The sequence below is a fragment of the Onychomys torridus genome, chromosome 3 (assembly GCF_903995425.1).
Source record: "Onychomys torridus chromosome 3, mOncTor1.1, whole genome shotgun sequence".
Lineage (NCBI taxonomy): Eukaryota > Metazoa > Chordata > Mammalia > Rodentia > Cricetidae > Onychomys > Onychomys torridus.
The window spans coordinates 69,377,518-69,391,640 of record NC_050445.1 but is presented as its reverse complement, the minus strand read 5'-3'; the positions used below and the strand labels follow the sequence as shown (position 1 = coordinate 69,391,640).

General features: G+C 43.7%; 1 protein-coding gene across 1 annotated transcript; it reads right to left on the bottom strand.

Annotated features, from left to right (window-relative positions):
• Positions 1-579: 579 nt before the first annotated feature.
• Sri (sorcin) lies at positions 580-13,774 on the bottom strand. Its single transcript, XM_036182824.1, has 8 exons — positions 13,669-13,774; positions 12,604-12,687; positions 10,883-10,952; positions 6,521-6,564; positions 5,534-5,681; positions 5,231-5,344; positions 4,143-4,201; positions 580-2,113 (listed from the first exon to the last, which is right to left on the bottom strand). The coding sequence occupies exons 1-8, from the start codon at positions 13,717-13,719 to the stop codon at positions 2,087-2,089; spliced, it is 597 nt and encodes a 198-aa protein (XP_036038717.1). The 5' UTR covers positions 13,720-13,774; the 3' UTR covers positions 580-2,086.
• Between the last annotated feature and the right edge of the window lie 349 nt (positions 13,775-14,123).

Here is a 14,123-nt window from a genome sequence, read left to right as displayed (position 1 = left end):
CTGCCCTAATGACATTTAAGTCTTGATGGAGACATGACTTAAGCACTGATTATTAAAACCTGAATACCAGAAACACAATTTATAGTACTTGAGGATGCACCCAAAAGCAAATTCAGAACCAAAATCTAACATCTTGGGGTTTATTCACATGACAGGGCAGCTTAAATATGGGTCATCACCTTGGGTTGGTAAGGGTCAATTTCCTTATTGCTTATACTCACCTAGGAAATGGTCACCTCTTTAAACTGGAATTTCCTCAAAAGATCTTGGTCAGTTTAAACCTAATATCAAGTGTTAGGACTCCATAGGACAGTCCCATCCTCCTTGTCCTCTGAGCACCTTGGTCCTTTTCTGGGCAGCCCAGGCCCAGGTTAAAACAAAGCTTTGAGGGAGTCCAAAAGAAACTCTGAAAGGAAGCCCAGACTTGCCGGGTAAGATACAGCAGGCACTTCACACTCTGACATGTAACCTGAGCATATGTGCTGACTAAACACACAGTAAGTTAGGGTCAGTAAACATGGAATGACTAAACATATGCACATTAACACTATCAGCATACATTTGTGAAATGAGGCTGGAGATGCTTATGAAATGTTTATTTCACCAGTTGATAGCTAGTCGTTCACTTGAATGGTCATGTTCACACTGTGCCTGAAACAAGACAGATCCATTGCTAGCGAGAAAAATGTTACCATTTTAAGCTAAACTGTAAGAAACAAACACCACAGATGCTTTTATATCAACATGCTTTCACATACTCAGAACTACCCCATGGGGTAAGGGTTCTCTTCAAAGATGGCGACACTGAGTGTCATGTCCTTACATAAAATGACCAAGCCACATACATAGCAAGGCATTGCCAGCAAGCCAATTATTTAAACATTTGAAAAAACTGTGTGTGTGTGTGTGTGTATGTGTGTGTGTGTAACCTGATTATAGAATACTTGAAAATTTAGTGGGAAGGGAGAGCCTACTCCCAGTGGTCTAGACTGATTCACTCATTTCAGTTCCTTTTTTGTGTATGTTCAAATACATAATGCATGGCATTTAAAAATGGATGTCAACAATGTTTTAAAATTATGTTTAAACATGTCTAAAAATGATCCTGTATGGTTTTACTTATTTTTATTTCTTTTAATTATGTGTGTGCATATCCATTTGTTTTGGGGCATGTGCATCTGAGTGCATGCGCCTATGGAGGCCAGAGGCAGTTGTTCAGCACCCAACATGGGTGCTGGGACTTGAGGCCTCTGCAAGAGTGGCACATGTCTTAACTGCCGGGCTATCCCTCCATCCCTGACATCTCGTTTTAAAACGGAAGCATACACATTATAAAAATGTGTGAGATACGGAAATACATAAAGAAAATTAAAATCATCTAAAACCCCACTAGTCAAAAATAAGCAGCTAATATATTCTTATCTCCCTTTAGCCTTTTTCTGACAATTTTAAGCTTATAACATACAAGACTTTTAAGCGTAGTTAACAAACATTTGATGTATGACAAAGAATGTGGTGATGGCATTTGTGCCACTCAAATTGTGTACAGGTTTGTAACAAGGTGGACAGTAGTCAATATCTCTGTCCACTCATAAGGCTTTCAAACCCGGTGAGTCCTGAAGCTTATACTCATTCTAGTATGTAGCTTACCATGTGCACTGGTTTGTTTCACAGCCCGTGGATCTACGTCACTTATATAAGAATACCCTACACAAAACTGGTAACCACATTCCTCAGGGCAAGAAAGGATAACAGCCAAGTCTGATTAAAAGATTTCATATGTTGAGAGAAAATACATAAAATGCTTTCAACATTTTGCATACTGAAATTTATATAAAAGACAGGAACATAGGCATGGTTAATAACGGCTCAAGGAGGTGCTGACTGGTACAACAGACTTGTTCTTACATTATTGAGCTCAAGAATTTATTATCAAAATTAAAAATGAAACTTCAGTTGTATAGAAAGCCATAATCCCATTCAGCAGGAGTGTTGGTGGAGTCTGCACACAGCATTGTGGGCCGGGAGGAAGCAAGGGCGGGCTCCAGCTGCAATGTCGAGTATATTCAGACAGCCTCCTCGTGACTCAGACAGTCATGACACACTGAATGAACTTAAAGAGGAAAATGAGTGTTACACTACAGACTGCAAAATACTGAGGGTGCCATAGCCACTCTGAGGGCACCTTCCATTTTAGTCTTTGGCATTGTGGGTAAACAAGGAGAACAAAAAAAATCCCATCTTTCTATGTTATGCATAAATGAATGGTAAGGTGGGAAGGGTCTTCCTGGTAGGGGACTTTCTATTGTAAAGTCCGATGAGTTCCTCACCTTATGGGAAGGAGGAATCACTTCACCAAATAAAGAATTGAAACCCCAAATAATACTTAATAGTGTAGGAACAGTCATAGTCAAAAGTACTTGCCCATGAGAACAAATAACAGGTTTGCACTGTCACATCAGCTGAGGACTTCCCAGCTGATTTCCAGCAGGGAACTTTTTGTTTTGTTTTGTTTTGTTTTGTTTTGTTTTGTTTTGTTTTTTCGAGACAGGGTTTCCCTGTGTAGCTTTGTGCCTTTCCTGGAACTCACTTGGTAGCCCAGGCTGGCCTCGAACTCACAGAGATCTGCCTGGCTCTGTCTCCCGAGTGCTGGGATTAAAGGTGTGTGCCACCACCGCCCGGCTAGCAAGGAACTTTTAACACAATCGTCCTGTACAGTCTGCTCCATCAGTGTCAAAGCAATGTACAGAGAGAAAAGCTGATCCTGCTCCAGCAACTCAGAAACCTACATTTAGCAACATCATCATTTTCTGTGCATGCTGTGACCACCCCGAAGACTCACTACACCAGTGGTTCTCTGTCTTCCTAATGCTGTGACCCTTTAGGTACAGTTCCTCATGTTGTGGTGATCTCTGCCTATAAAATTATTTTCACTGCTACTTCATAACTGTAATGTTGCTACTATTATGAATCGTAGTGTAAATATCTGATATGCGGGATATCTAATATGTGACCCCTATGAAAAGGTTAGACTCCTGAAAGAGGCTGTGACCCACAGGGTGAGAACCATTGCACTAGATCCTGCTCCCCTGCCCCCACCCCCAGCTTATTCTCCAACACTGGTAAGGAGTCCCAGTGCTAATTCCTGCAACAATTCTGCCAAACTCAACGATTCTTAATTGAGAGCAAAAGAAACCAAAGATTTGGACATGTAGAAACCCCTCTCGTGGTCCCCTCTGATGCCACAGTCTACTTTTTTCTCTTCCCGGGTTATCGCGGCAAATGACTTGTTGTAAATTGTGATTTAAGTTGGTGCCTGCCTTACATTCTCAAGGAACAGCACAGGAATGTAAAGCAGAGCTGGAAGGTACATCTCAGTGCCGTTTGGTTTCTACAGGGTGAGAGCAAAGACATGTCTGCATTTGCAAGACATCTCAAGACACAGCTGACTGAAACCTGTCAAGAGCTCTTTGATGGAGGCCTCATTGTTATGTGGTGTATGTGTGTTTGCATGCTTGGGTGTTGGGATGCACATGTATGTGGAGCCTGAAGGTCAACCTCAAGTGTTACGCTATCCTCAGGTGCTAGCCACCTTTGGAGAGTGATTCTCCCTGGCCTAGAACTCACAAAGCAGGCTTGGCTGGAGGGTCAGCAAGCACCTCCCCAGTACTGGGATTACAAGAGAGTGCTGCCATACACAGCATTCTGCACATGGGTTCTGGGGGTCCTCATGTTTATCTGCCAACCAAGCTATCATCCCAGCCTGAAAGAGGCATCATTACTACGGTACCTTCTTCCCTCAGTCTCAGAGAAACCAGGGAACTCTTCTTATACGATGACCCAGTCAATAAAAGCAACAGGCCGGGCCTGAATTTGAAGTCATCCTTCTGCCTCCTCCTTAGAAATGTTGGTATGACAGCCATGAGCCACCATGTCCTGTTATATTTTCTGTTTGTTTGTTTGTTTGTTTGAGGCAGAGTCTCACAAGCATAGCTTAGGCTGGCCTAAGTAATCCACCTGCCTCTGCTTCTTGAGTGCATGCTTGAGTCATCATGTCCATATTCTTAACAGCTAACTTCTAAAAGGAATCCTATCTTATGGACAGTATTTCGTCTAGTTAGCTCTTATTTGCTGAGACTTACATCATCGTATGAGAAATTCACCATCCCTTGTTGAGCAGAATCCCGTCTTCGAAAGCTATCTGCAAAATGACACAGTAAAATGTAGTGTTAACGTTTTGTTTTTTTTTTCTAAACTCACAACAGCTAACAACTATTTGGCACTGGGATCAAACTTCAATAACATTTAAAATTCTACAACCAGTCAACATAAGGCCAAAGAAAAATAGTCAGCTATAGGAATATTAAAAGATTTAATATAGGACTGGAGAGATGGCTCAGAGGTTAAGAGCACTGGCTGCTCTTCCAGAGATCCTGAGTTCAATTCCCAGAAACCACATGCTGGCTCACAACCATCTACAATAAGATCTGGTGCCCTCTTCTGGCATGCAGGGATGCATTCAAGCAGAATAATGTTAAATGATAAACATGATAAATAAATAAGTTAAAAAAAAAAGATTTAATACATAACAGTGACATCATGGACAGAAGGTGGTCATGGTCATGGATCTGAGAAGAACGACTGGTCTCCGTAGAAGTGGTTCAGCTTTCAAGGCCCTTAACGGCAGTGAAAGCATCAGGTTCTAGACACGGTAGTAACACACATGCTGCTCATGCAGGGAAAGAGATGCACACAGTCCCCAATATGACAAACAGGCTGTGACCAAATATCCCACTTATTTTAGCCCCACTGACCAAAAATGATTAGCTTTAATCTTACTCTTTTCAAACGTTCCACAGTTGAGGAGAATGACTCATAACTGCACTCTGTGATTGAAACTGTACAAATGTGGGCTGTGGGTAGGAGCACCACGGTCACCATGGTCCAGTGTTCATAGCATGTGGGCAGTCTGTGACCCTAACACTACAAACAAATGCACTTACAACAGACACAGATCTGCAGCATTTTAATAAAATGTACTACAATTATTCACCTAAAAAATTTCTGGATAGCACGTTATGCTCTATTTGCTTAATAGCTGTGTTAACGGTCTAACAACACACCCCTAAAGCCCTAAAAAACTGGGCAGAATGGAAGTGCAAGGCATGGGGAAATGAGACATGTCATAAAAGGCCTCCTGGGCTCCTGGTAACTCGGAAAGGTTTCACACCTGTGAGGGCCCTCAGCTTGACGCAGCAGGCGATGTAGTCATCGAAGGTGATCTTCCCACTGGTACTGTAGCGCTTCGCAATGGAATTCACAGTTTGGGGGTTCAACCTGAATCCTGGAAGGCAGAAAAATCACCCAGCAAGGAAAGGTTGTAGGCTTGTAAAAACAAAAGAAAACAACAACAAAAAACCCAAAACACCACCAACAACAACACTAAAAAGAAACTGTCTTCAAGCAGCGCACACTTTCAGGGAAACACAAACCCGTTCAGCAGTTAATGGAGAGCTGGACTGGTCATACGAACCCATTGTGGTCAGGGCCTTCTGGAGCTCCTGGGGATCCACTGTTCCACTCCTATCACTGTCAAAACTGATGAAATGCTGTCTCCAGCCATTCAGCACAGCCCAGAGCTCTTTAAATTCATTGAATCCCATGGTGCCAGACATATCTCTCTGGATTATAATCAAGGACCAGAACTATCTTATTTCACATCTCTAATGATTTCACAAGAGAAAGAAGAAGGGTAAGGGGAATTCAATGTTCTTTCTGTTAAAATGGCAAAGAGACACCCCACATTGTTTAAAAAAAAACCTATTCTGTATTCTTACTGATATGATATAAAAAAATAATGATAAATGATGTAATAAATGACCTGTGCCTTTAAAGCCCCGAACCTGATAATATGGCATTGTGAGCCAAGCAAAAAGCAGTTTTCTTACTGGAATTGGGCTGCACTTCCTAGGTGCTCCAGGTCATGGGTCCTGGTAGCCCTTGCTAAGCCCTCAGACCCAAGGATCTCACCTGTAGAAAGTGAGCTGAGGTGGGAAGTACCAGGGGAGACACACTGACAGACAGACTAACAACCAGCTGGCGTTCTTGTCTACTTTGATGCCGTACTGAACTAACTCTAACCCACACTCCCCCACCTGTCTCTCTTGAGAAAGGATCTCTGTAGTTCAGGGTGACTTCCAGCTCTCAGCACAGCCCATGCTGCCCTCAAACTCAGTGATGCTCCTGCCTCAGCAACCCAAGTGCTCTGATTACAGGCATGCGCCACCACACCTCTGGCTTCTCGTACGGTCCTGGACAACCAGCCTTCTGTTTGCTAAACTTCCTGCCTGTTTTTCACACAAAATCTTAGCGGTTAGTTATTTCACCAGCTCTTTTGGTGGTCACTTGCTATTCTCCATTCACTTGTTATTCACCCTGAGATGAACTGTTTCAGAAAAATGTCTCTCTTTTTATTTTGCTGTGGAAAAACATTCTAGACAACCATCAAGATAAAGGATACGTCCAACATTGAAACCATAAGGCGACAAGTCTCCAGATTAAAAGCTGTTAAAGCAAGTATATGAATAAGTACAATTTCAAAATTTCATATTACACTGGAATCATTCAAATTAATTATGAATTTTAAAACATGCTACTCATTTTGCATGCTACTCACTCACCATTTTGTGGTGTTTGGCTTACACCAATTTTGTCGGACTGTGTTGCAAACATGGCCCATTTTCAAAATTTTACTACACGTATCTGCCTATATTATAGATACCCATGGGAACCCTAAGCCCCTTCCCCAATATGCAGTCACTTTGTAAATAAAGTTGGGATCAACTGGCAGCCCCACTATTACTCAGTTCCATCATTTCTTTAAGCTGTGGGACTCCGTGTGCTCTTTAACATTGATCCCTCCTTCTAAGCCTCTCCCCAATCCCTAAGATCTGGAATGATCTGAAGAATCTGTAGCAATACTAAGGTCCTGCAGACTGCTAATCTTGGCTGAGCAAAACATTGTGTAGATAGAATGCTATAGTTCACAAGCTAGAATTATCTTGGACTACTTGGGGCCTTTAATAGCCAATTACCCTAGCTTTTGGATCTGCCCCAATGTGCTACTTCATAGAAATAGCTTTGCACATCTCCAGCATCTACCAATCCCATAGCCACGAATGTTCTGACAACTAAAAGCTCTGGGTCCTCACTCTGCTGTAGTCAGTGTACCAGATCTTCCCACTGGAAATGGCAAAGGTCCTGATGTATGACTTCCTTTCATTCTTTGCCTATACAAGTTCACATGGCATCTTCCATAGTGGCATATGTCATTCAAGGTAACCTGAGTCCATGTTCCTGAACCACAGTCCTTCATGTTTGGCTCAGAATAAACTATTGCTTTATTTCCTTTAAAGCAGACTCTTTATCTTATACTCTCCATGTAGTCTTTACCTTATGGGCTGGAGCAGCAGTGTTCTCACATACAGAATGCTGTAGGGTGTTCTGCTCTCTAAAGGAGTAATGGTCAGAACCCCTACATGTGAGGACATTCATGGATCTCCCCAGTTCACCAACAGCCAGGCAGGATCTTCACAGGGAATTTCGTACCTCCATAATTGAACCAAGCTTCCTCTGGGTCTTTCATACATACTGTTCTATCTGCCTGAATTATGTACATACATACTGTTCTATCTGCCTGAATTATGTACATACATACTGTTCTATCTGCCTGAATTATGCAAGACCTACCTGCCTTCCCCGAATTTGTTGGACCTCCGTGCTCCAGCTTTAGTATAGCATTATTGTGGCTGGACTTTCTTCTCCACCCTAGGTATCAATTGTGCAGGCACACTCCTGTCTTGACCATGTGCCTGTGGGTATGATCTCAGCCTCAGAACTTATCTCAGTGATCTTCACCAGGTGAAGCTGTTTCTGTACACCTACCGTAACTGTCCCTCAAAAATGGACTGGCTGGTTGAAGGGATAAATGGCTACATGGACTGAATTCTTACCCCTTAGACAAGAGCTGTAGTTTAGTGTAGAAGTATGCCTCTTTCAGGAAGGTTAAGGGGAAATGTGGATTATTATTTTTTAATAGGATATTATATTTTGGATTTGACTGATACTCAAAAGTTCTATATTTTAAATCAAATACCAATACAGCTATAGGACCATGGTTGCCTCATTTTATGTGATTTACTTATTTGGCTTTTTTGAGAGTTTCATGTGGCCCAGGCTGCCTTCACCTCTGTGTAAATGATGACCTTAAAGCCTCGCTCCTCCTGCCTCCTTCTCCCAAGGGCTCAGACTGTAAGCACAGATTACCAGGCTCAGCTAATTTCTCTGTTCTAAAGGTTTTCCTTTGACAGATGCAGGGTCTGTGTATCAGGATACACACGTGAAATAAAGCTGGAGCACGGAGGTCCAACCAATCCGGGGAAGGCAGGGAAGGCAGGTAGGTCTTGCTCCATTTTGCCCACTGTATTTTCACCCGGAAACAGCTTTATTAATGTGAATCTTTCAATATAATTTCACAACCATCCATGTGTCAACTTCCCCTGCTGCTGCTTCCGTTTGTACTACCGCAATGCCTCAGGTATCTTTTCATCCAGAAGAAACAAGGCACTGGGCCTAGAAAGGAAGGGAGTCTGCTCTACCCATTTCTGTCAAGCATCTTGCAGAGGAAACACCAAATTCAGGGAAAGGAAAAGCAGAGTTTCTATTATGGAGACTGGAACATTCTCCATCAAATCTCCCTCTAGGGATGATTGCTTCTTGTCTGGAATATCTCACATACCCCCATCCACTCTAAGTCTGTGGGCTATGACTTGGAACCTGGGTCTAAAAACATCGATGGCTATATGGTTTCTGTATTGCAGAACTCTTGGCAGCCCAGAAGATGGGTGGTATCTCTTGGCTACTAGAGGAAACTAAGCTAATTAACTAGATTACATGGTTCTTGTGTTTCAGGAAATGTCTTTTTCTAATGCATTGATCTAAGGCCATTACAAATTGACTTTCAAGTAAAATTTTTAAAATTTGTTATTACATTTATTTATTTGCTTTGTGTGTGTGTGAGGTGTGTGTCAGAGTCGAAGAGAGTCAGAAGACAGCTTTCAGGAGTTGGTGCAGAACCAGGGTTTGAACTCAGGTCATCAGTCTTGGAGGCAACGACTAGCTGAGGCATCCTAACAGCTCTCAAAATAGAACTCTTGAGGGAATTGCTCTCTAAGGTTGTGCAGGGCACTGTGGTCTGTTCTAAAATCTGATGCACCTCTTCTACTGAAAGGCTGTAGGATGAGAAGAGACCTCACCGAGTAAACTCCATTAGATCTTCCTTGTTTACCTCAAGTGCCTGAGGTTAAAAATTAACAATTTATATAGCCATTGTTCAGTTCCCTTTACCTAGAAAATGCTTCTCTTGTTTAGGACCAAATTAAAATGACAGAAACTTGAAAGGCTCTTCTCTCTTGAATTAATTTCCCAACTAGGAAATCGTAATAGGAAACTCAAGTCACACAAGAAATGGTAACAACAGAAACATGAGCATTTTAAAGATGGCCATCTAGAGAATACAGCTCAGGCAGCTAAAAGTGCCACTGCAAGGGAGTGTTTAGGTATGAACTCTAGTTTGAACATTTTAAATTACAGCTTACTATAAAGTGAAGGTGTGCTGCAGGCTGCAGGAATATATCATAAGAACTCAGCTGGTTATGGCAAAGTCACTACCTGGAAGGATTAGGGAATTCCTTCAGAGAAAGCCAAATTCCAAGGAGCTTTTGGTGTTACTTGGCTTGTTATATATCAGCTGTATTCTGTTATGAAAATCATGTGTGCCTTCATAGCTTTCCCAATTGATTTTTCCCTAAGAAGGTCTAACAGTGTGGGCTGATCACTCTCTCGACATACACATTCAAGCTTGTAACTGGCACAGAATAATAAAGTGTATGGACTAAGGAGTTTCGTGTACATAGATTCATTTCTTTTCATCAAAGATTAATTATCAGCTGGTTGTAGATTCTTCCCAGACCCTGGGAAGGGACTATCAAGGGGCTGGACCACCGTAGTCCTCGTTAATGGTGTCACTTGATGTTATGACTCAATTAACAAATGGGAAAAAATTAGAAGGTAGCATACTGGAGCTAAGTCACTATTATTTGTCCTAGACATTTCTCATGGCCTAGATTTTTTTTTTTTTAAGTGAGTATGTAAAACGATAAGCCTGGGCCAGGATGCAGGATTTCTTCAATGTTTATTTCTATATGTTACTTGGAGTACAGTACTGAAAAGACAGGAAAGTGGGACACATACTGGATGATAGTGCTGCACATCTGGTCTGCAAAGAACTGGGCTAGCAGAGGGCTAACATAAGGTGAAAGCAGACAGGTACTTTGTCCTCGGTGTGAACGTATCTTCTCAGGTGGAAGGAAGAATGGCCCAGGGAAGGTCACGGCCAGCAAGTAGTTGCAAGCCCAGGGCCCAGAGGTCAGACTGTGGGACTAGCCACTCTCTCTGTGCCACCGAGTTAGGACAAAATAAGCACTTGGCAAATAGTCAGTGGTACATGTTAGCACTTATCATTAATGATACCTGACCTGGCGGATTCCATTTCAGCACCCTAACTTGTCCTCTGTGAGAGAGGCCACCCAAACTATCTCACTGGTTTGAATGGTTCCATACACAGGGAACCCAAATCCAAGAAATCCATTAACCTGTCTGGCAGACTGGTGACCTGGGAACTATGCTCAATTAACAAACAGTTAAAAAACAGCAGCGTGGTAGATCAGAAAAGTTTGATTTCTTGAAAGGAACAATCACAGCTAACAGGTAAAGTACAGAGAACAAGGGTATTATTAGAAAGATTGTAAGACCATGAACTTACGTTTGTATCCTCCAGCAATGCCAGACTGTGTTAGACATCTCTGTAGCTCATCAGCATCAATTTGCCCATCCTTATAAAACAAACAAACAAAAACCAGGAAGAGGATGGTAGTCTGTACTTTCAAGTCCTTAAGTGACAAGGACAGAGAAAATTATTCTCTCTGGCATTTTTTTTTAAAAAAAGGAATGTCTTTCAAAATTGGGCACACTTCTTACCCTAATTCCAAAAAGAATTTGATGATGAGAAAATATTTGTCATGGCAAACAGTCTCCATTCAGTTTGAGCCAAGAAACTATCAAAACTAATCATTTAAAAATAGTTATGGAATTGTTTCAAAACATATCCCCAACCCCTTTTTCAGAGAGAGAGAGGGACAGAGAGTGGGGCGTACAGTGTACAGCAGACCCAGCAGGCATCAGTAAATACAAGGCCTTGTCTAAGGAGAAAGATGCTCTGGGATCAATGTCTGACTTAGGAGATGGTGTTTTCTGAGCACAATTATATGTAGAAGATACAGGGTAGGCTCCCAGACCTTCTTATTGGCTAAGGTCAAAACAGTCTCATTTTTAGGGGTCTAAAATGAAATACACAACTCCAAGTTGGTGAGATCCATCAAGTTATAAATGAGGGACAACAATTTGAAATTATTAATGATGAATGTGTGGAATAGAGGCCAGAGCTGCTGAAAGCCAAGCAGGTGGATCACTTACATGCCAGAGACACCAGCAGTCTAAGAATGCTAGTCCTGAGGTGTGCTGTCTGTGGTTTCAAAGACACAGATCAATAACAGATTAAGTAGACACTTGAGAGGAAAGTCTTCCAGTCTTCGACTCAATTTTCCATTCAAATTCTTAAAGCTGTGTTTCTTAGAGTACCATTTGCAAAGGTGGCCTGAGGGTTTTGCTTAGCATATTCTGCAGCATTTCCCTCCCAGATCTTGATTTCATTCTTTCTGGATCTTGTGGTTAAACATGTCTAAGGTGACTAGGCTGGAATAAACATCCCCTCTGGACACGTCTGGATTATGGATTACGTCAACAGTACATTCACCAAACACAGAGTGACCTTGCAAGCTGGACAAGTGTCCTTCCTCACAGCAGCCACAGACTGTCACACAACCCGAAGGGAAGGAAATGGGACTTAGGACTTGTACCTGACCTGAATTCTTTCTCCGGGTCAGCAGGCCATACTACCTAATAAGGTCATAGAGAAGCCAGCAGGGTAAGACCACCTACAGCAGGGAGAGAGGGTACCTTCCAAATACAGACAGTAACTCTCGTGCTTGGAAGCTCTTTTCAGTTCCTCTCTACCTCCTAAGGGGTAAATGACTATCAAACTCATCTGAAAGTCCGGGTCTATTATAACTGGGCTACAGAATTACTCCACATGTCTTTAGGTTGGACAAACAGAGGTTTCAACCCTTGCTCTATCCTGACAACATAGATCTAAAGGCATCTTCCTACTCTGTAGATCTTCAAAGTATATATTTATAATCCCCTTTTGGTTCAGTCGAACCTCTAGTGCAATCACAAGTTTAGTTTTGAACTGACCTAGCACAAATACAGGTATTCTCTGTCCAACTCTGTTCGGGACTAAAATAGGAATGTTTTAGTTTCCCTTCTTTTGCCCAGGCAAAGGGACTCATTTCCAGAGCTGCCACTGCACTAACAATAACACAAATAGATAGTAACAGTTCTTCAGTATTAAAAGGAAGGGCTAACCTGTCCAGCCACAGCAGCGAAGTAACCATAGAGCGGATCCTGAGTTTGTCCGGGGAATGCAGGCCCTCCAGGAGCCCCTCCATACTGTTTAAAGGAAATGCAAAAGCATCAGGACAGAATCCAGTTTATTCCTTCACCATGTAAGACTTTTGCACAAAGCAGAGGTAATTGCTGTCTGCCTGCCCTTCTCAGGATCTCCCTCCCCATGAGGGCCTCACACACTCCAGCTTAGTGACCCACCCAGCTCCATTGACTTTTTTTTTTTTTTTTAGCTGAGGATCGAACCCAGGGACTTGCACTTGCTAGGCAAGTGCTCTACCACTGAGCTAAATCCCCAATCCTCCATTGACTCTTAAAAGCTGGCAACTTGGTCCAAAATAAGCCTCCACAAAAGTGATGCTACTATACTCAAAGCTACTTAAAATCTCTATTAACTAGGAGGTTGCCGACGTAACCGAAGCAATCAATTTAGCAGAAAGGCTTGGGACGACTATTTTCCTGTTGCTTTAAACAGCTTTTATGGTGTTTTAAAAGCTCTTCAAGTACTAGGTAAGGCTGGACTTGGTACAGGGCTGACAGGTGTGGCCTGGGAAGGAGAATGGCCCCGCTGTATCTCAACTAGGGTCGTCCTGTCTCTGACAGTTCATCCCTGTGTGGTGGCCTTCCTCTAGGACTCCAGTTCATTTCTCTGGACTATTTGGTCTCTCTGTCACTTTCTTTTCAAGAGAGTGACCAGAGGACCATTCTAGATCAAGATGGCTGTTGTTGCTTTGGGGACATTCGAGAGCAGGAAGTGAACACACAGCTTGCACTATCTCACGCCACATTTCCGAGTCACCGAGGGGGCTTCCCGGGTCGCAGCCCACCCATCCGTTAGCCCGTGTGAGCCCCTAGGAAGACAGGGGGCAGAGGAATGGAGTGGGGCGGAGGCTGGACGTGAGAGGCCAGGCGAGGGCGCAGGGAGCATCTGGACCGGGATCCTCCCGCAGCGCCTCCTCCCGCGAGCCCGTGGCGCCCTCTCGCCCCGGGAGCAGCCAGGCTGCGGTACCCGCGCTTTGAACTTACCCCGCCTGGGTAGTACCCGCCGCCGGCGCCAGGGTGCCCGGGGTACGCCATGGTGCAGACTGCGCCTCCGCCCTGCACGTCTGCCGCTCCGCCCGCCCGGAGCCGCCCCGAGCCGCCCCGGAGCGCACCACGCCGCCCCACGGGGGACGTCGCCCGCCGCCACCCATCCCAGGCCGCCCCACGCCACCCTGCGCACCGCCCGCACTCCGCTGCCTCTGTGCTGTGCCAGTGCCCACCGCGACCCTCGGTCGGGCGGTGACCCAGGGCCCCAGACGCGCTTCACACCAGGTCCCGTTCACCCTCCCGCCTAGTGGCACATTCCGACATCCACGCACCGCCCCGGGATTTTTTTCTGTTTCTTCCTTCTTCCTACTGTGCTATATTTTGTGGTACATTTGTTATTTTACACCGGTTGTTGGACAGGGTGGGTGGGTTGAGAGCTCTGTGCGCTACTG

Coding starts and splice junctions, on each gene's coding strand:
- Sri (XM_036182824.1), bottom strand. CDS start 13,719: ATGGCGTACCCCGGGCACCCTGGCGCCGGCGGCGGGTACTACCCAGGC. Junction 10,953..12,603: donor TCGCTGCTGTGGCTGGACAG/GTTAGCCCTTCC, acceptor TTGTTTTATAAG/GATGGGCAAATTGATGCTGA. Junction 2,114..4,142: donor TGAATTTCTCATACGATGAT/GTAAGTCTCAGC, acceptor TTCCTCTTTAAG/TTCATTCAGTGTGTCATGAC.